Here is a 22,310-nt window from a genome sequence, read left to right as displayed (position 1 = left end):
GGTTAGGCAAGATGTGAGAATTATCTATTAAAAGGCTAGAACTAATGGGCCAAGCAGTGTTTAAAAGAATACAGTTCCTGTGTAATTTTTGGGGGCATAAGTTAGCCAGGTGGCCAGGAGCTGTGCTGCAGGAACGCAGCCCACAGCTCCTACAACATTAGACCAAAAAAGGGGTAATACAGTGATTTTTTAATAAATAAATCTTGCCAAGAGGAAATCCAATCAGAAAGTGCTTGGTTGCTTCCATGACTTCCTTGTCACTATCACACCAGTGGGCGTATCTTGCCAGACTGGCCATTATTGTGGCTCACAGGGTTCATAGTTGAATAAGATTACAGATTAGCGTTTGTGGCATCTTCCAGTACTATGAGAGCTAGTCAGTAGGGATGAAGGATCAAGTTGAGTACCAGCTTGATGTCTCCGTATCCTATGACTCAAGTATGTGGTGTCTTCATCAATAGGATCTTACCATCAAGTTCTGGAGAGTAACCAAAAGTATTGGTGATAGCTGTAATATTCTGGGGTCCATCAGACCCCACTGGCCAGTATCTTCTAAAGAGGTAACCCATTTCTAACTCTGGGCTTTTTATTTGCTAGTTCCTAGTATTGAGTATGGACATTGTTGCCCCATTATAAGGTTAAACCCTACTATACAAACTGGAAGAAGCCTTCTGGGTTAAAAGTTAGTCACCATAAAATGTTACCCCAATAAAACTTAGAAGCTTCTTCCACATGCTGTGTTCAAAGCATCAGCATCACAGATGTCTCAAAAGCCCCTCAGCCCATCACCACCTGATCTAGATAGATCACTGGCCACTGTTCTTCAGAAGACTAGAAGAGTAGACTGGAAATTTAGATGGATCCAAGCTAACAGGTTTTTTGTGAGATATTTTCTGAAAACATTTAGATGTCTCAGCGATCAGAACAACAACCTCAATAGCACTTCCTCGGGAGTGCACTTGTTAGACGAGTTAGTATTAAATATTTTAAGAGCTTATCTAAAAATCACATTAATCTAATGTGTTTTATTGAACAATATAAAATATACATGGACATTATAGAGAAACAAAACATCATAAAAATGGGAAGCCAACTCTGGAATGAAGGCACACAGGGAAGACAAGCAAACAATGGGCATTTTAACACAAAGGAAATGCCTTAACTAACACATATTCAGCTTGTCCAAATAATAGTCACTGTGTCCATGAACTATCTGCAGGCCCAGAATTTATTTATGCTTATCCCACATATCCCTTCCACTGAATATCCCTAGGGTGTATATTCAAATACATTGAATTATTAATACATGTATCAAGAATTTGTTATTTACACACTTGCGCCATAACATTTGGATAAATGAAATGCAATTTCACATGATAAAGTACAGTTGCAATCAATATGGGTTATTTCTAGTGTCGTCTATGACCCCCAACATGTAACTAGTGACCAATCAAAGGGAAAATAACACATCACTTTAAGCAGATAAAAGTCTGGCATGAGAAGGTGACTGCTTGAGCTAAAGCCAACCTAATATGGACATTTGTTTTGAAGTTGCAGGAGGACTGGATAGTTGGATAGTCAGCCAGTTGGCTGCTTGTTAGCTTGGTTTGAGATAGGGTTTCATTCTGTAGTCCAGGCTGGTCTGAGACTCTCTATGTGGTCCAGAATGGCTTCAAACTTAATGTCAAACTTGTTTGCTCAGCCTCCTAGTGGCTGAGATCACATGTGTACCCCACCATGCCTAAGGGAAGCTGTGTAACTTTTAAAATGTATTGGAGGAGCCATTTACACGGCTGTTGCAAGAATATGTTTATGTTTTCTTCCCGTTCAAACCAGTATCCAATCTCATTCCTAGCTTTGCAACTGGCCCATAGGTCTCCATTATCCCTGGTTGTCTCGAATCAGCTTATGCCTTGCTCACGGCTTGGACTTAACGTTTAGCTGTATATGTCTCAGGATTTTCTGTTTGTTTACTCTACTGACACAGATAAAGATACAAGATGACGTTGGAGAGATAGCTCCGTGGGTAAACGTGCTGTGCAAGCATGAAGACCTGAGTTTGGATCCCAGATGGATCTGTCAGAGTCTGGGTGTGACTGGGCAGGTGGTTATAACTCTTCCTGGAGAGACAGGAGGGTGGCAGATGGCAAATGGCGGACCTTGGTGATTGCCAGCCTGTCTCTAGGGTCAGTGAGAAACTCTATCCCAAGGAAATAGAAACTGAAAATAAAATAAAAACTGAAAAGTGCAGCCCTGTTCAAACTCTCAAAACCACCATTCATAGCCTGGGAGCAGCAGTAAAAGCAACCATTCTTCTTGTCAGCGCTCAGACTAAGTGAGTTATTCAAATGAGTGATTAGCTCCCACTTTTAGACATCTCCTGACTGTAGGGTGGCTTTCCTTCCTTCCTTCCTTCCTTCCTTCCTTCCTTCCTTCCTTCCTTCCTTCCTTCCTTCCTTCCTTCCTTCCTTCGTGCCAGCCATTCCTATCAGCCTCAAAACTGGGCAGAACCTGAGAGTGCCTAGCACACGAGACACAGCCTCTGCCTTGTACGTCCTGGCTCCCACACTAACCATGTAGAGCCCTGAGTTAGTACAACTGTCTTAGCCCTGAAAAGCATATAAGTACATTAAGACTTCACTGTATTACCCTGATCTCATGACCATACACTGTATGCATGGATTGGAATGTCACCCAGAGATCTATAAACAGGTACAATTGTTATGTGTCAAATTGTGTGTATTTAGACTAGATAGCTATATAGATAGATAGATTTTTACGGGGCTGAGAGGTGGCTCAGTTGTTAACAGTACTTGCTACTCTTGCAGAAGACTGAAGTTCAGTTCCCAGCACCCACACCAAGTGCTTTACAACTGCCTGTTATCCGGTACCAAGGGATTCGACTCCCTCTTATGGTCTCTGCTGGCACCTGCACGCGCGCACGCGCGCGCGCACACACACACACACACACACACACACACACACACACACGTGAAAACACAGAAGTAAAAATAAAATAATTTGAAAGGCTATTTCTCAGAAGACTTCTGCACATGGTTACCTTAAGAGGTAAAGCCATCAGTGATGTTCTAGGTCAGAAGGCCGACCCTTCTACACTCTGCTGGTATGTCCCAATCGAAGCAAGAACCTAGGGTATTCCTGTGGGTCTTGATGAACTAGCTAATGACGTAATAGGTGGTTTTAGTGCTGAATATTAATCTTGGACTGGGACTTTTACCTTTTGTGTTTGTGTGTGTGTGTATACATGTGTGTGTATGTGTGTGTGCATGTGTGTGTGCATATGTGTGTGCACTTGTATAACAGAGCTTGTGTACGGGGCAGAGCACAACTTGCAGGAGCCAACTGCCTCCTTCTACTGTGTGGGTTCCAGGAATTGAACTCAGGTTGTCAGGCTTAGTAGCAACTGCCTTCATCTGCTGCGCCATCTCCCTGGCCCTGGGGACGGCGCCTTTGGAGACCATTATCAGCCCATGACCTGTTCTCACTATGTCATCCAAGTATATAACTGTCACACACTGGCCAAATTTCAAAACCATGAGGAAGCTTTTCATTCCACAACTTGAGATGTGCGCCCCGTCTCTGAGGCAGGGGATCAGTGCCGAAGGGCTAAGTGGCACTGCGAGCAGCAGTCATGCTCGGCCGTCGGGTCTGTGAGGCAGGCACAAGTAACAAAGTGATGGCGGTGTGACTGGACCAGTCTTTCCAGACACTTGATGATCTCACAGTCGGGGAGTGCGAGAGAGGTCAAGTTTAAGCCCAGCGTCTGGGAAACCTCCTCCCTGAAGTCCACCAGCTGCAAACATCAAGCAGAGACACATTAGCTGGGAAGGGAAAACACATCCCCATTGCCAGGCCAAATGCAACAACAGCAGCAAAAGAGGAAAACCCAGGTTTGCATGAGGTAGGCCAATTACCCTCTGGCCTAAATGATGAAGAAGCAGGCTTGCCTGCTAAATGGCTTCTAAAAATCCCTGCGGGCTCCCCAGACTTCAGCAAGTTCATAAGCCCCTGTGAGTCAGATGGTCATGTGTGTATCTGCTGCTGAGTCAAGAACCCCTGGAAACAACCATCCCTGAGTCTGCTCTGACATCTGGGGTGAGTGAACCCATAACCGCATACATAGTGCTATACTGATGTTGGCGTGAGCCTGTTGGTGATGATAAACATTTCTGCATTGGGATGTTAACTGGGCAATGAACTTCGGAAATTCAAAGAGAGAGAATGAGCTGATGTACACAGTGGGGCTTCTCAGTCCTTCTTAAACTACCTCGCAAAGACTGCTTCTTCCATGTTCTAACACTGGCCAATCTCAGAATACTAGGGTCCACTGGCAATGGTTAGAGTGGGCATCACCTCTCTTCATGTCCTTCTAGGGTGGTTTCTGTGGCCCTACACTAAGACAGGCAAAAAAAGGGGTATTGTAGAGACAAGCCCTCACTAAATATCTTCCATTTCAGAAAGGACGGGATCCAACCTGTTGAAGGAGTGTCATCAGAACACCATCTGAACATTTATCCCCAACTTCCTTCCTGAGGATGATCCAGCATGGGAGACGAAGGCTTCTTTTATTTGCAAACCCCACCCACTAAGTGTATATTGAAGCATAGTCCTCAGTGGGATGGTTCCAGAAAGTGGGGTCTTGTGAGTTAATTAAACTTAGATAAGATCACCGTGGTGGAGTTTCCAAGAGAAAACTGGTGCCCTTATCCATGAAACCCCAGAGAACTTTTCCCATTTGAGGGTTCATGAAGACACCATTTACAAACCTGGTACCCACTCTGCCGGTGCCCTGACCATGACTCTCCAGCCTTAGACCTAAGAGAAATAACTGCCCTGCGTACGAGCTGCTCGCTTCCCATGCGTTGTTGAGGCACCTAAATAAAACAAGGCACCAGCCTCGCCTTTCCAATGCAGAAGTTTCTCTCCAACTTTCCCACCCTTTTGAACGTGGCCAAAACTCACAATTCCTGAGATGTTTCCTTCCTGAGAACACTTGCTCGTGTAGTCAGGCTCTTCCCAGCTCTGCCTGACACAGGGGCCAAAGCAGAGCAGGGAAAAAGGAAGAAAAAAAAACCCAGGAACAGAGTCCATTCTCTGCCCTTTTCAGCTTCAGAAAGTGACACGCTCGTCAAAGGCAGAAGGGTCAGGCTGCCCGGGACAGAGTTCTTTATGTCTGACCTGATGTGCTCGGGAGATAAAATGCCCCTCCTCGTAGCCAGCCAGCTGATGTGGACTTTTTTATGGCCTACATCTGCCCTTGGTCAACCATGAAGTCTGGGTGCCACTGTCTGAGGCCGGAGACCGTTTCCTACAAGTGCTCTCTGTGGGAGATAACGCTTCTCTCTGACTTCCTAGCCCTGCTTAACATTATTAACCCATGTGAGCTAAGAAATCTCCAGAGGCAATTATCAAACGCAATTTAAAACATCTCCCAGCCACCAGAAGCTGGCCTTGCACTGGCTTTCTGTTGCTTTTTTCTCTCTTATGGAATATGTCATGCAAGTAGGAATTGGCTTTTAGGCCAGAAAACTCATAATGATTATGGGCATGCCAAAACAGATGCTGCCGAGTGGGTGGATCTGTTGAAATGATATAGAAATCTTTACAAATTGTGTTGGGAGAAATGTATGAATTATGCTCTTCCGGGCAGCATATATCCTGAAATTAGATTGTCACACGGGAGCTGAGCATGGCCCTGGGCAGGGTGGCACACCCATTCCCAAAGCCGTCCATATTGCTAAGTGTGTGACTTCTCCTGTCGCTTTAAAGCATCCTGTCATGGCCTGGAGAGGATCCCACCGGCTGATTTTATCTACCTGCTGTTCTCTCCTCTCAGTCTCTCCCAGAGACTTCTTCAGGGTCTCCAGTTCAATGACGGCCACCTCTATCATGGCCCTGGCCCTTTCTCTGTGCTCTTTCGCCTCCTCCTCTGTAGCATCCAGCTCGGACTTGGCCGACATGAGATTTTTCTCTGCTTTCTCCTTCAGCTTCTCCAGATCGTCTCGGGATTTAGTTAAGTCTTCGATGGCTTTGGTCTGTTCCAAAACTTTAATCTAAGGAGTCAAGAGAATCAGGATCATTTCCCTTGTTCTTCTTTAGGAGATCTGGATACAAAGATAACTCAGAAATCAATGGAACTCACTTAACTTTTTTTTTTTTATGAATAACGAACGGACTTCATCCCAAGCAGCTACAGAGACCTTGCAGAAGAGCATAAAGAAGACAAGTGTGACCTCAGTCCCTGCAGCTTACTAAACGATAAAGCAGAGTGCCCTTATTTGGGAAATCAACCCAATAAAATCGCAGACAGCATGGTTCTGGAGTGAGATCGCTAAAATAAAACCCGTGAGCAAGCCAGACTTTCTACGCTAACCAGTGAGTCCCTGTGCCTTGCAGTGGCCAAATGCCTGCTCTTCTAATGGTGTCATGGGGGAGTCTCTCAGCAAGCCTCCCTCATGGCTGTGAGGGAAATTTCCATCCACAGTTATTCAGCAGAGTCTCTAGACACCACCCATGAACGTGAGGCAAAGGATGTCACCGAATCCTGTGCAGACAAAGGGCAGTGATAGTCCCCTACTCAAGACTCGCCCCACGGCCTTAAAGCCCTGACTGAGGCTCCAAAAAACGGGAGGTGCTTGCACTGTGAGTTTGTGAGCCACTGTGGCTCCTTACAAAGGAATTCAAGGAAGCCAAGCCCTGGGTCAAGCACAGGTCCAAGGACAGACCCAACGGGGGCAGTGAGGGAATGAAGAAAAGACAGATGGACAGACAGACATGAGGAAAAGCTGGGATCAGGTGGTCTGTGCTGTCTGCTGGAAAAACCTCATCATCTCCGAAGCTCCGCATTGTTATCACAGATTGAACAGAGAAGTGGGGCTCTTGCAAAGATGAATTGCAACCTCGAATTGTAAGATAAAATTAACCCTTTGTGCTCTAAGCTGCTTTTAATTGGAGTATTTCATCACTGTGACAGACAGGAAACTAAGACAGTGGTATACACTTTCAATTCCAGCGCTTGAGAAGTGGAGACAGTAAGATCAGGTGTTCAGGACCAGCCTTGTCCACACAGTGAGTTTAGATCAGTCTAGACTATGTAAGAGCTTATGTCAAAAAGAAATCCAAATGAATAAATACAAATAAGCTACAAGACAAGGTCCACTAACTTGGCTAAAATTAAGTCAACAATTACAAAAGTTAGCAGGGAATTAGGGGAGTTAGAACACTCACATACTGCTAGATGGAATATAAGATGGTATAAGTAATAAGTAATAGGGAAGGTAGTTTTGAAAATGCCAACTATATGATCCACCAATTTCACCCCTAGTTACAAGCCAGACAGAAGTAAAACCATATGCCCACTCAAAAAGTTGTATACAAGCTCATAGAGGCACTATTCATAAGCACCAAAAGTGGGGACCACCCAAATGTCTGTCAGCTGATTGACAGGAAAAAGGTAGCAGAGGCAGATATTGAGATGTGTCACAGAGCAATAAACAAGAATGAAGTACCATAACACTCTGTAGCATGGATGAACCCCAAAAGCATCATGACAGAAGAATGAAGCCAGTGCCAAGAACCACACAATTCTCTTCAACAGGAAGAGCCAGAGGGAGAAGGAAGACAGAGAAGGTCTGAGACTAGCGGGAAAGGAGAACAGGGAGTTACAACTTAGGGGTACCGAGTTTCTTTGTGTACGCTAAACATATCCTGAAATTAAATAGTGTTTGGATAAGTCTGTAAACATACCTTTAGAAAACACAGAAATGCATATTCTGAGATGGTGGCCCTAAACATACTTCTTCAAATAATATATTGTATAGACTATCAAACAATTTTCCAATTGAGTAAATTACATGGATTAAAACCTACCAAATTACCAGGTTGTGGTGCACGCCTTTAATCCCAGCACTCAGGAGGCAGAGGCAAGTGGATCTCTGTGAGTTTGAGGCCAGCCTGGTCTACAGAGTGAGTTCCGGAACAGCCAAGGCTACACAGAGAAACCCTGTCTTGAAAAACAAAACAAACGAAGGAAGGAAGGAAGGAAGGAAGGAAGGAAGGAAGGAAGGAAGGAAGGAAGGAAGGAAGGAAGGAAGGAAAGAAAGAATTACCCATTTAAACAGAGATTCTTAACATTCACGCCACATCACTATTGCAGAGAAAAGCGATGCTCAACCACAAAGCCGCTGGAGTTGGGATTTTGAGTATGAAGCCTTGAATCACTGGAATGGATACATTCAGCTTTCTGTCCGTACTGAGAAAACATGGTGAAATGTCTACCACAGGTGACAGGTCACAGCGTAGAGACCAGAAGTGACTGTAGACAGTCCTAATGAGAAGAAAGAGGAGAGGACCCTAACAATCAGAGGCTTTGCACAGCCCAGAGAAGCCATGTCCTTGCCTAGCTCAGGTCCCAGAACCCCTATTGGGGAAGCCAGGGAGTGAAGAAATGACAGACACACAAGTGTGCATCTAGGTCAGGACTCTCCAATGGAGAAGCCACAGCATTTCAGATGCTCAGCATGTTACCTAAAGTTGCAGAGAAGTGAGGTGACTGCATCCAACTGAACAAAGAGGCAAGTTATTATACAGATAAACAAGGAGCTGAGTTCTCATGTACCACTGAACGGGGAGGCCTGTGTTGCTAGTCTCAGGAGGAGCAGTCTCTAAGGAGAACCTCCAAGGGAGAAAGCTACAGTGGACATTTTCCACACCCCCTATCAGCATTCGCACTCAGACCACAGAGAGACTTTCCCAGCTCTCTGAGCCCCACCAGGGAAGGCCTTACCACTCCCACGGGCTGAGGCATTAGGGTCTTTGAGATGGCTGTGTCCTTGTCAGCCTCACACATTCGCTGGGGACACCACCTCTCCTTACACTGACGACTGCTGGGGTTCTAAGGAAGGGAGCGCCAAGTCAGGTCACCGGGACAGAGCTGGGAGCCAGCAAGAATGACGGCGACTCTAAAATCAAACCAACAGATTCCTGGGAGTGGGGTGGGACTAAGTTGGTTTCTTAATCCCCCTGAGGGATCTTCTCAGGGCAGCTCAGAGTTCAGCAAGCAACTGGCCTCTAGTTTTCCTCCAGCAGGACAGAACCGGTCATAAAAAAGATTGATGTATGATCAGGAGTCCAGCTAGGAAGGGAAAGGTTCCCAGGGTGCCACTTGTGGTAAACACCGTGTGCTGTCTGCTTCCCAGGAAAGAACTGTGTAATCTGGTGGGTGATTCTCTTTTCTACGTAAGTGTCAGAGGCCCAGGCAGGAAAGGTGAATAAATCAGAACTCCTAGGTGTTGGCTGACCCTAGGCTGTAAGTCCCCTGGTGCAGTTGTAAAGACACTGAAAACCTTTGGCAGGCATCAAACAGAGAGCATGAGTCCCTCCATGAAATGGGGCTGCGATGTTCTCAACCTCCCTAATGCTGTGGCCCCTTAATACAGTCCCTTGTGTTGTGCTGATCCCCCCAACCATGAAGTTACTTTCATTGCTAATTCTAACTGTTATAAATCAGAGTGGAAATATCTGTGTTTTCCTATCGTCTTAGCATTTGACCCCTTGGGGGTCATGACCCACAGGTTGAGAGCCGCTGTTCTAAGGTGTCCTGATGGCCAAAATAGATGCTGTCTCCACAGAGACACAGCTCTGTGAGGGAGGGAGATATTCCGCTGTGCCGTCTCTCCTCCCTCCCTCCTCCCTAGCAGCCCACATTTGGGGAGCTGGCAGCAAAGTTACCTTCAGTTCAAAAAGCAAACAGTCTGCCTTCAACAGGCCTTGTTTACTGTGCACAGTGAGAAAAGCAATCCAGGAGATGGGAGGAGGCACTGTCAAAGAGCTGTCTCCAGGAAGAGGGGACTGTGTAGTACGGCTACACTGGCAGGGTGGGAATCATGTCCATGGGGAAGGACCATGGGGAGTAGCTTCCGTATGGGGGTTATATGGAGAAAGTCAGAAAGAGAAGAAAGCTTTGCCTATGGCTGATGGTTATAGTCTTCTCTGATGCTTTCTGGGAGACCACAAAGCAGACACCAATGGCTCTCCCCTGGATTTGGGAGCTGATTTTGAGTCACGGCTCTTACAAGGGTTTGGCCACATGCTAGAGGCCGCAGCTAAGGCTCTCCACCAGACAGCTGGTCTGTCCTTTCTCTCTGACCAGAATTAAGACCTATTCCTCAGACTGACCTCATTTAACCAAGGTCAGGAGACTAAGTTCCGGCCAATGGAGACATAGAGCTGTTATGTCCTTCCCAGAGAATACCCAGCAGATGGACTTTCACGCCGTCCTCCTGGCTAGCGACTGGCATGAAGCCAGAGCCCCGGCAACTCCCTGGGACAGGGGATGGAAGAGAATGAAGGCATTGGCTAGAATGCTCCAGGTGAAATCAGAACAAGCCAGGCTTCTGAGGGCCACTGAGAGGGCCTTCTGAATGTGGCATGCCCACTCCCTTACACACACACACACACACACACACACATGCACACACACGCACACACACACGCACACGCACACACAGAGCAGTGCTGAGGAATTTCCTGAGGTCCAAACATGTAAGGCAGGGTGCGAAGCATCTGGCTATAGGGAGGTTACACAAAACCTCTTCTACATCCTCTAAAGGTGTTTCACAAGATTTCAGTGCCTGCATTTGCTTATTAAGTGATATCTGTGCCAAATTGTAACACTATTTTAATAACCCCAGGTTAATAAGAAAAGAATAATACAAATGCATACATAAGTCAGATATACATTCATACAAACTTAAGGTCAAACTATATCACCATGCGTACAGGGGGTTCGCCCTAGTAAAATGAAGCACGTGGTAGAACACACTCCCTCAGGCAGGGAGAACCCAAAGTCAGAGCACACTCAAAAGTCGCAGGCAGCACCGTACATTCTTATAAAAGGTGATTTTAGTTGAATAGCAGCGCCGGTTACACTGAATTAGTATCATTAATTTCTTAGTTTGCGTCTTTATCCTTTGATTTCTAAATCGATATTGGTTTCATAGTGGTAAAAATGTAATGCAATTGACCGATTTATGTAGTCTTAAGTAAGCGATATCATAAAATCATTCTAACTTTAACACAAGAAGGAAGATCTACACAAAAAATCGTTCTCTTTCAAAATTATTTCCATAATTCTTAGGTTTTCATGCCAAGATAATTTTCAGTGGTTTAAAACTTAACAGTTGGTCTGGAAAGGGTTTTGCTTTTTCTTGATCTAGAGCTCAAAAAAAAAAAAAAAAACTAATGCATGGATCTTTCAAAGAGATATTCAGATAACCTGGAGTCAAGGTCTTCGGCCTTAGTACACAACGGATATGGGGGTACACATGAGAACTGGAGCACAATGTGCATAGCAGCTCCATTTGTAATAGCCCCAAAGTGGAAAGATCTCGGGTGTCCAGTTAAACCTAAAGGGATGAACAGAAGGTGGTACAGCCATGCAATGGATTACTAGTCACCCATCAAAAGGAATTACAATGGCTAATGTAATTTGACAGGGCCATGACGTCCAGATATTTGGTAAGATGGTGTTCTAGATATTTCCTGGTCGATGTTTGAAGGTGAGATTAAAAATAGGTAGACACTTTTTGTTTCTGCTTCACTTTGCTTTGCCTACACAGACTCCCACTATACAGTCAATGATGTCCTCAAATGCATAATCCTCCTGCCTCAGCCTCTGAGATGTCACAATTATTTTTTTTTCTTTTTTCAAGACAGGGTTTCCTCTGTGTAACAGTCCTGGCTGTCCTAGAACTCTCTCTCTGTAGACCAGGCTGGCCTTGAACTCACAGAGATCCTTGTGCCTCTTCCTCCCGAGTGCTGGGATTAAAGGCGTGCGCCACCACTGCCCAGCAATATGCTACAATTAAAATTGAGACTCAAAATATTTCAAGACAGATTGTTCTAGTTAATATGGGTAGATGTCTTCCAATCAAATGAAGTCCTACGTATAAGCCAAATAAATAAATAAACAAACAAACAAAATAAACCTCCTCTGAAAATTCCAGAACTGAACTTTGTCAGATATGACCTGCAACAGTACCTGTCCATCGCCCCTATCTGTGAGCCTTTTCTACAATATATTTTTGTACCAGCTAGTTTTATGTCTAGATATTTCCTGGTCGATGTTTGAAGGTGAGATTAAAAATAGGTAGACACTTTGTTCCTTGAGACAAGCTGAAGTCATCAGAGAGGATAGGATGAAACCTCAATTAAGAAAATGCTTTCATAATCAGACTGTAAGCAAGCCTGTGGGACATTTTCTTAATTAGTGATTGGTGGAGAAGGGCCCAGCTCACTGTGGGTGGGACCATCCCTGGGCTGGTGGCCCTGGGTGCCATAAGGAAACAGACTGAGCAAGCCATGAGGAGCAAGCCAGTAGGCAGCACATCTCCCTGGCCTCTGCATCAGCTCCTGCCTCCAGGTTTCTGCCCTGACTTCCTTTCGTGACGGGCTGTGAGGCAAATAAATCCTGCCCTGCCCAGCTTGCTTTTGATGGTGTCTCATCACAGCAATAGCAACCCTAAGACGATACTCTGACCCTCAGTAAATAGAGCCTCTATTTCCTCATCTCCTCCAAAACAAATTCTTATCTAACCAAGACTTCTGTAGCTGGCCTACTGGAAAGGCAGGCACTCTACTTAGACACTGGTGTCTCTCAATCTTTCAGACTATTGACATAGCAGACCCCAAAGAAATGGGAATTTCCCCCAGGAATCTCATACATACATTTATCAGAGCACTAACAGGAGGAGGCTACACACTGAACCCATCTCACCAGGCCCACCTTTTTGCCCTCTTTTATTTGAGGTCTTCCATAACCCAAGCTGGGCCTTCAATTCTCTAGATAACCAAAAGAGACTTTGGAGTTCTGGTCTACCTGCTTTACCTTTCAAAGTGCTGGTATTGCAGCCACGCACCGCCGTGCCTGATTCAAGGATGCCATTCCTTAGCGTGTACTTTGAGGTGCACTGACAGAAAGGGACAGAGAAAGGAAACACACACTTGCCTTGAGTTCACTGGTGTCGGCCAGTTTGGCTTTGAGCTCGGTGTTGCGTTCCTGACACGTGCTCAGCTCCCTCTGCAGCCTCTCCACCTTCTTCTCCAGCTTCCTGAGGGAGAGCTGGGCCTCATCCCTCTCCTCAGCCAAGGCTGTGCGCGTCTGCTTCTCCTGCTGCAGCTGGGCGAGTTTCTGCCGAAGGAGGTTCATATGCACTTCTTTGCTCTCCAGTCTTTCTTTCTGAGTCTTTAGCTGGTTTGATACAAACGGATTTTTTTTTGACAAAATAATTGAACACTCAATAAATATAAATGAATTACTCAGATAATGTCGATTTTTATCTGCACGTCAATGAGACTCATTTGCAAAGCATCAAAAAAAGGTCACCGGGTTCCTTTCCCTGATTGAATTTCTTTATTCATATTTTTTCCAAGAATTAATTCTGTAGCTACAAAGTACGGGACAAAGGAGCCCCAGAAAATGTGACAAAAGTCAGCTCTCCACAGCTGCTTCGTCCAATATTCTGTGCATCATAATAAAGATGTAAAATTACTTCTAAGACTAATAAAATAGGCTTATCAAGGGCAGAATAAGAAGGATGTAATAAGACAGACAAAATCCTCTCCAGCGCTCAGGGGCCACGATTGCTGCACCAGTGTTGGAACAAGAGGTCCGGCATCATACTGAAAACCTCCCTAGATGATCTGAGCCCCTCAGACCAGGCTGAGTAGCTCCTACGAGGAGGGTTGATACAGTCTTACAGAAGATGTGCCCAGGAGACTTTTAACGAAATTGTTTACAAACTTCCAAATCTCAGAAACAGACTTCATGAAGATTTCGCTTCTTGGAACTCTTTGTGTTAGGCTGTGAGCTCCTCCGCCCAGGCCAGGAGGAAGCTCTTGAACATCGCTGCCTGTTGGCAATCAAACTGATGAAGGGAATTTGAGTGGGTTGTAGAAAATGACTACCAGAGGAGAGAGTCTCCTGGGCTCTGCCTGTCACTTCACTGGGCAGATAGTAAATCCAGGCAGTTCTGTCACTGGTCATAAACACCGGGAGGAGGAATCAAGAACTGTTGAATACTGATGTGTCCCCCCTACCCCTCTACCCCCCCTTTATCCCCCACCCCCAGATGAAAACTGTCATGTGAGCCCTCATTATCCCCTAAGTGTTAAGAGGTGGAAGGACTTAAACTACTTTGCATTTCTTATCAGTGACAGCTGTGACCACACCTGGGTCACCCCTTGAAAATTCTGCCAGATATTTCTCCAATCTAATCCCTTTTAACATTTTGAATAATGGCTTTATTTATTCTTTGAACATTTCATATATGTATACAATGCATTTTGATCGTATGGAAACCTCAGTCCAACCGCCTCACTTGACGACTGTCCTGCTCTCCCCTTGACCCACTACCCACCTTTCCCAGCCTCAAGCTCTCTGTCTTAATATGAAGAAAGAGAGAGGTATGTGATTATTCCAAGATTTCACAGTCTGGCAGAATCCAAGGATCCAGATGTGACTCACTGTATAGCCGCTACACAAAACATTTATCCTGAGAAGTATTATAAGGACACATCTGCGTGTCCTTTCTTCTTTCTCTGGTGCTGATAATTATACAACTGATAATTATGCTTTATCCCTTTCACTCGTCCGTTCTCTCACTTGCTGTAAACGATTGCCAACTCTGCCTTCAATTGGAGAAAAGCGAGCCTTTCTCTCTGTACTGTCTAGCTCAATAGAGCGGCATGCGCAGAGCCGCTGGGTGCCCCAGCTTCCCTCCTTGCTCAGAGGAAACTAGGAGAATTGGCGGCTCTGTCTGCAAGTCTCTCTTGCAGCCAGGTTTGGCTGTGGTATAAACATAATTCAGCTAGCATCTTCCAGAATCTTCTTTATAAGCCATCACTTGCATCTTTGGCTTCCCTCTTCTCCCCTCGTCCATCCTTTAGCATGGCACACAGACAAACGGTTCTAGTTGCTGTTTTGAGCCATGGATATAAAGACCACCATGAGGACCGGCAATTCCAAGGCTCATGAGAGCCGGGTGATAGACCCATGAATCAGGTTTTCAAAACTTTGAATTAAAACTTGACTTCTAAATACATATTTTTTAGTAATATTCTTTTTAAACACACTACTGATCACAGTGTAATAAAGTCAATTTAACACTTAGGTTTTCCAGAAGTTTCTTTTCTCAGTTCTATGAAGTGCAGCGTTGCCTACCTTTCTCCGTAAGTTGTGAGCGATGGTCTTGTTTTCAATGACAGCATTACTTTCGAGGAGGACTAGCTGCTCTGCGCGACCTAAAACTACGTCCAGACGCATGTCAAAGCCAAGGTCAGCCACTATCTGGCCCAATTTCATTTTCTCTGAAAGCTGATCCAGAAACTTCAGATACTAGATCCAGAAACAAGAAGAAAGTGGGAGGTGTGGGTTAGGGTGCCGGCTCACTGAGTCCTCTCTCTCACAAGTGGGTGTCTCTTTTGTGTCATCCCAGAGCTGAAATCCTGACCCCAAGATTTGGAAATGAATGTTTGAACCACCTTACCAATTCTCTGCCATCTTCCTGTGCAAACTCTCTGCACTGTCCTGGCTAGGAACCTTGATGTCAGCTTAATACCAAACACACTTCTAAGTCCTGCCATACAACAAATGGGCTACGTTCCTAATTCCACCCTGGTTTCTTACTGTGTGTCTTGACAAAAAGCCCCTGCAACCTTGACCCTCCCAAGTTGTCCCAGCACTCAGCGACTACCCCAAAACCAAAGTTCTCCACATATACACTAAAGTTGAACAATAGTTGGGTGGGTTAGTTAAAAAGCTTTAATGAGACTGGAAAGATGCCTCAGTTGGTAAAGGGCTTGAAGTTCAACCATGGTGACAGGAGTGTGAACTGCAAAACATATATTTTTTAAAAAATCAGGCCCTGAATATGCCTGTAAATCTGGCATGAAGCGGGCAGAAACAAGAGGAGGCCTTGGGGTTCACTGGCCAGCCAGTGTAGCCAAATTAGTAGGCTTCAGGTTCAGCAAGAGACTGTAGCTCACAAAATAAGGTGAAGTGCAACTGAGGAAGACATGTGTTTTCAACCTTTGGCCTACTCACACACACACTCATACACACACTCATACACACACACTCACACACTCACCTACACACTCATACACACACACTCATACACACACACTCACACCCACACACTCACATACTCATACACACTCATGCACACACTCACACACACATACACACACACTCACACCCACACACTCACAAACTCATACACACTCATGCACACACTCACACACTCATACACACACACTCATACACACACACTCACACCCACACACTCACATACTCATACACACTCATGCACACACTCGTATACACACTCATACACATGCTTACACACTCATACACACTTACATATTCATACACTCATACACTCACACACTCACACACACTCACACACACTCACACATATACACACTTATATACTCATATACACACTCATACACATGCTTACACACTCATACCCATACACTCACACACTCATACACACTTATACACACTCATACACACACTCACACACTCATGCACATGCTGCTTACACACCCATGTACACTCATACATGCGCTTACACACTCATACACACTCACATACTCATGCACACACTTACACACTCATGTACACTCATACACACTCATACACACACTCACATACTCATACACACTCATACACTCACACACATATACATGCACGCATGCACACACATGGGGAGGGGGCTTTAGAAAATGCTCTTTAAAGTGTTTAATATAACACGATTAGGTGACCAACACTCTAAAGCATAACTGTATGAAAGATGCCATAGTCTGCATTCTTTTAAATATTTAACTTATTTTTATGTGTTTCTGCCCTCATGTATGCACGCATGTGCACCACACGCAGGCAGTGCCGTGGGTGCCTAAAATAGTGCATCAGATCCACTAGACTGGAGCTACAGACATTCATCTGTGAGTCTCCACGTGGGTGGCTGCTGCCTGGGGCCTGGACAAGAGCAGCAAGAGCGCTTAACCCTAGAATCTCTCCAGCCCACACGGTTCATAGTTTCACCAACTAAACTTGCACAATGCTTAAAGGTCTTCCTTCATTTGGCTGTTGTTGTTTCTCTGGGTGTATTAGGACAGAATGCTGTGTGTGTGCTAGGTGAGTGGATCAATCCATCAGTGAACTTGCTCCGTGCTAACTGCGGGCCTGGGCTTCTGTCTCCAATAAGGCCTTCTCGTGGAGGTAACCTCTCAGCATCTGGCACTTCCAGGCAATTAGATGCTGAAAAGAGTATAATTTCCAGCCGTCCAAGTGGATCAGCTTAAGGTCTGAACTATCTATATTTTACTCATCAGGATGGAATTATCTGCAAGCGTATATTTTCACATCTTGTCAAGTAGCATACAGATAAATACAATTTAATTATCGTCATTATAATCTACAGTAACTATCACTATAGCATCATTCACCACGCTTTGACCCCACAGACAGCTTCACATCCGAGTCCTCATGCCGCCAGCTCCTCCTGCTCTGGTGCTTCCCCTTTGGGATCTTCTTTCGTCTCTGCTATGTGCTTGAACGTGACCTAGCTGCTATTGCTTGTGTTTTAAGTGGAGGAAGCAGACTTACCCGCATAGATTGGTAGGATTAATATATGAAAATGGCCATCCTACCGAAAGCAATCTACAGATTCAATGCAATCCCCATGGGAATTCTAACACAATTCCTCGCAGAAACTGAAAGGTCGGTTTTCGATATAGAAACACAAAGAAACCAGGATAGCTAAAATAATCGTTGAAGTTGTCACCATCCCTGATCTCAAGTAGTACTACCGAGCTGTAGGCATAAGAACCACATGGTATTGGCATAAAAATAGATACACTGATCAATGGAATTGAATTGAAGACCCAGAAATAAGACCACATGCCCATGAACACCTAATTTTTGACAAAGACTCCAGAAATACACACTGGATAAAAGACAGCATCTATACCAAATAATGCTGGCCAAACTGCTAGTTGCATGTCGAAGAATGCAGGTCAATACTTATCACCCTGCATAAAACTCAACTCCAAATAGATAAAAGACCGCAACATAATGCCAGGAGCACTGAATCCGAGAGAAAAGAAAGTGAGGAACTGTAATAAACTCCTAAGCACAGGAAAAGATTTTAATGGGCAAAACACGGGCACTAAGAACAATTAATATATGGGATCTTGCGAAACTCAAAAGTTTCTGTATGACAAATGACGAGGGCATTTGAACAAATTGGCAGGCTACAGAACGGGAAAGGATCTTTACCAATTACATATCTAAAGAAGCTTAATATCTAAAATCTTAAAAAAAGAAAATTAAAAAAAAAAGTGTGGCCCAATTAGTCTGAATGCCAGGCTCTACAACAGGCAAGAAGAGATTCAATGGGACCCAACCAAGGCCCAGCAGCCTCTCTCAAGGCCTTTAGCTGTTCCGTATAGTTACAGTCAAGGAGCTGGGGGAACGGCTCAGCAGTTGATAGGATGCACGGTCCTTGCAGGGCCTCCAAGTTTGTTTCCCAGTACCCTTCAAGTGACCATTGCTTCTAACTCCAACTCCAGGGGATCCAATGCCCTCTTCTGGCCTCCTTGGGCACCTACACTCATGTGTACAAATCTACACTCAGACCCACACAGATACACATAATTAAAACTAAAATAAATCTTTCTTTTTTTAAGATTGTAGTTGATGGCAAGTAGTTTTATTCCTTTTTCCTATATTTTGTTTTTGTTTTTGTTTTATTGTTTTTTTTTTTTTTGGTTTTGAGGTACACTATCACCGTGTACCCCAGGCTGGCTTTGAACTTACTATGTAGCCCAGGCTATCTCAATTTTCATGGTCCTGTGTCTCAGCACCCTAGTAATACAGGAATGTCCAACTGGCTTAAAAATCTCCAGCTTTATAGGGGAAAAAGGGATTCTGTGTATTTTATCCCTTCCAATCACAGGTTAGTGTGAGTTAGAGACCAGGCATTCTACCCTATATTGTACTAGTCTAGATTTTATCTAGCACTTAACCTCTACGCAACTTTACTTTCAGTTTCACATGGCCATTTTACTACATGTATCTGTGGAAAACTCACTGTGGACATAATTAGCTTATGCAATCTGCTTTCATAACTGAGAACTATTTTGGCAGAATTTTAATGAAGACTAACGATAACACTTGTTTGGAAAGAGCTTTAGAGTGAGACCCAATCCTTGCCAGAGGAAGAGGAGGAGGAATGAGAAGGGAACGGAGATGAAGAAGAGGAAGAGGAAAAAGAAAAGGAGGAGGAGAATCATGTCGCCATATATGGAAATAAGAAACAAGCTGTCATTCTTGCCTCCAAGCTCCTGACACATCCCACATCCATCTCCACCAGAGCACCAGTCTCTAATCCACCCATATCGTGTGTGTTGGCTTCCACAGACACCTCTTAGGCATCTCTGCATATCTGACCCCTAATGTAGCCATGGCATATCCTCAGTTTCTTTTAAGTTCAGAAAAATAAGGAGCGAGTTTACAGAATACACTTTTCTCAGCCAAAGAGTATCTCTCGTGACAAATTTTGTCCCTATAGTCTTGATCCTATGTGCCTCCTTTTCTGTTCCTGCCCTCTCTCTCATAAACCCTTGTAGCTCATGAGGTCTCGCCTCCACACTATTACCCACAAAGCCTTTCTTCGACCCTGCTTTTCACGACCCTGCACCCCTTCCCTTCCAGCCACACTCAGCACGAGGCAAGTGAGCTCACTTCCTCACCATTCTGCAAAACTACCTCCAAGTCACACTGTCCTCCCCATGCCCAGGTCCCTGGGGTGTACTATTCTCTCATGGCCCGCTTGTCTCCCGCGACCCTACTGGTTCCCTCCCTTCTGAGTGGTTCCATTGTGAGACCTCAGCTCTACCAGGCGCCTGTTGCTTAAGGGAGGATACAGGTCCTGAAGCATCAGATCAGCGTGGGGACATCACGACAGGCACATCACCACCGATGTGTTTATCGTTTTGAACTTCTGAGCTGTTGAGTATGCGACCCAGGGTTTTGTGTGTGGTAAGCACAGCTCTACCTCTACAAAACGGCCCAGCCATGGCCGTACAAGACCACTCTCATACGTGCGGTCTACCACTGACAAAAGCACGTGTAGGTCTGAGCTTCACGTTCATTAAAGATGCTTTATATTCTATAGAGGAAAAGGAACTTCAGGTCTAAAGGACCTTCACTGGCCCTACTAAGAATGCCGCATTCCACCATACAGTCACCCACTCTGCATTCTCTGAGTGTAGCATTTACAAGACTTCATGCCTTTGTTTTAACTGTTTCTGTCTACAGCATCAGCCCCTTCCCCCACGATCATCCTACTTATCCTTCAAAGATCAGTTGAACCATCTCCTCTCTTGTAAAAATCTCCTCACTGCCCACAAATATCTACAATACTTTATTAATACACTATGACAACTATAATGTATATAGTCTAGGGTACAGCAGGGCATCTTAAAGCCCGCCTCCTCTATTAAGTGCTGAGCCTTTAATAATAGAAACTATAAATCACCCCATACTTCAGCTACCCCAAACCTCCCAACCTCATAAAGAGTGGTCATACCATACATACATACTGACTTTAACAGGATTGACTATCAAGCGAACCCTAAACAATAGGAAGAGGCTTATTATTTCTTGGAAATTTGCTTGTAACTCAAGACATAATCAGTCTAAATACTGCAGTGTTCAGAATGTTCTCAGGTTCAGGGTTAGCCCGTGGCAGACACCCGAACCACAGATATGCCGTCCCCATTATTACTTTTTGTTTCTCAAGATTCAAGTTGTCTCTCAAGACATCTCCAGAAAGTAGCTCTCCCTCCAGGTGACTCAGCTGACCCTGAAGTGCCTCCACCTTGCTTTCTGCCTCCTGAGCCCTCTGGAGGGCTTTCCGGTGAAGCTCAGCTTCGTTTCCCAACTGTGCAACAAGCTCTGATATCTGGGCTTCAAGCTGGGAGATCATCTGGAAACAAAAACAGAGAAGAAGGCTAAGCCTTGTTTGGATGCAACAAAGTATTCAGATCCTCCACTCCGCCCAAAAAGCATAAGCACTGTGACACCCACTTGCAGATTCCTTGTAAAAGTTCAATTTAAAGTAGGTCATTTGTAGCTGCTTTCCTCTCTCTGAAATGAACTTGCATGTATCAAACCGATAATGGTGGATGTTGTTCATTTCCCTATAATTCCTTCAACAAGTTTAGTCAACACATATTTACAGATAATACTTGCTCACCTCAATATTTGTTATTAATTTAGAGATTTCGAAGCTAAGATGGAAGGGGAAAGACTCAGGTAAAAAGAAATGCCTACAATACAATTCATCCTACACTTCAGAGGGTATTTCACACATCAGTGTCGGATGGTAAGGCACTCAGAACCATATCTGAGGGATTATTTCCACCACCAGGGAAATATTAAATATTATTACAGAGCAGAAGATTCTGAGAAGCCTCAGTTCATCTTGTCAGCTCTAAGAACTATCGTCAGTAGCCGTGCTAGGAGTTCAGTACCGTGTGGCCGTCACTATGTGCCGTCATTATTCCCCCTCTAAAGTATAAGTTCAGCCAACCTGATGTTCTTTCCTTAAAGAGTTTTTAAACCTTCAGAAATTTCCCTCTGCTAGCCAGATGTGGTAGCCCTGCCTATAATCCTAGCACTGGGTCAGGGGGAGGTTGAGGTTGGTCATCCTTGGCTACAAAGCAAGTCCAAGGCCAACCTGAGCTACATGAGATCCTGTCTCAAAACAATAAAAGAATAAAAGACATAGTCATACATTATATTACCCAAACTATTTTTTTTAGCTATAGTCTTTTGTCAACTAGAAATCTAGGAGACAAATGAGGGTCAAAAATATTTGAGTCAAGGCAAGAGAACCCTGCCTGCACACCACCTGTGTAGACCCAAGGATGCTCCAAAGAGCCTCGAAAGTCCAACACAGGCCACCTTGCAGACTACTAACAAGTGGATGGCTGAACTGTACACAATGGACCAGTGTTACATAGAGTCTGGGGTTCAGAGTAGAGCAAAGAGCTGTGGTCCTTCCCAATCTACCCCATCACAAAGCTGAGCCTCAGAAGTTCAGCTAGCTGTCAGGTACACAGGTGTTGTTGTGTTGTTGTTGTTGTTGTTGTTTTCAGAACTAAATTTACATAAACTAACAGCACCATCTGACTCCTTTTTTTTTTTTTTTTTTTTT

General features: G+C 44.7%; 1 protein-coding gene across 3 annotated transcripts in view; it reads right to left on the bottom strand.

Moving 5' to 3' along the window:
* Positions 1 to 1,010: 1,010 nt before the first annotated feature.
* Positions 1,011 to 22,310, bottom strand: part of Ccdc170 (coiled-coil domain containing 170) — a 72,728-nt gene continuing 51,428 nt past the window's right edge. For 2 of the 3 annotated variants that reach the window (XM_050135924.1, XM_050135922.1), the window contains 5 exons: positions 20,877 to 21,077; positions 15,242 to 15,415; positions 13,028 to 13,270; positions 5,838 to 6,074; positions 1,011 to 3,814 (listed from right to left, as the gene is read on the bottom strand). In XM_050135924.1, coding sequence (XP_049991881.1) covers positions 3,614 to 3,814; positions 5,838 to 6,074; positions 13,028 to 13,270; positions 15,242 to 15,415; positions 20,877 to 21,077 — 1,056 coding nt within the window. In that variant the 3' untranslated portion in view covers positions 1,011 to 3,613. The remainder of the gene's footprint in view (positions 3,815 to 5,837; positions 6,075 to 13,027; positions 13,271 to 15,241; positions 15,416 to 20,876; positions 21,078 to 22,310) is intronic. The other variant, XM_050135925.1, reaches the window with a different exon arrangement.

The sequence above is a fragment of the Alexandromys fortis genome, unplaced genomic scaffold (genome assembly GCF_014885135.2).
Source record: "Alexandromys fortis isolate MF-2015 unplaced genomic scaffold, M_Fortis_MF-2015_v1.1 scaffold_23, whole genome shotgun sequence".
Classification (NCBI taxonomy): domain Eukaryota; kingdom Metazoa; phylum Chordata; class Mammalia; order Rodentia; family Cricetidae; genus Alexandromys; species Alexandromys fortis.
The sequence above is the reverse complement of the archived record's forward strand: the minus strand, read 5'-3'. Positions and strand labels throughout refer to the sequence as shown.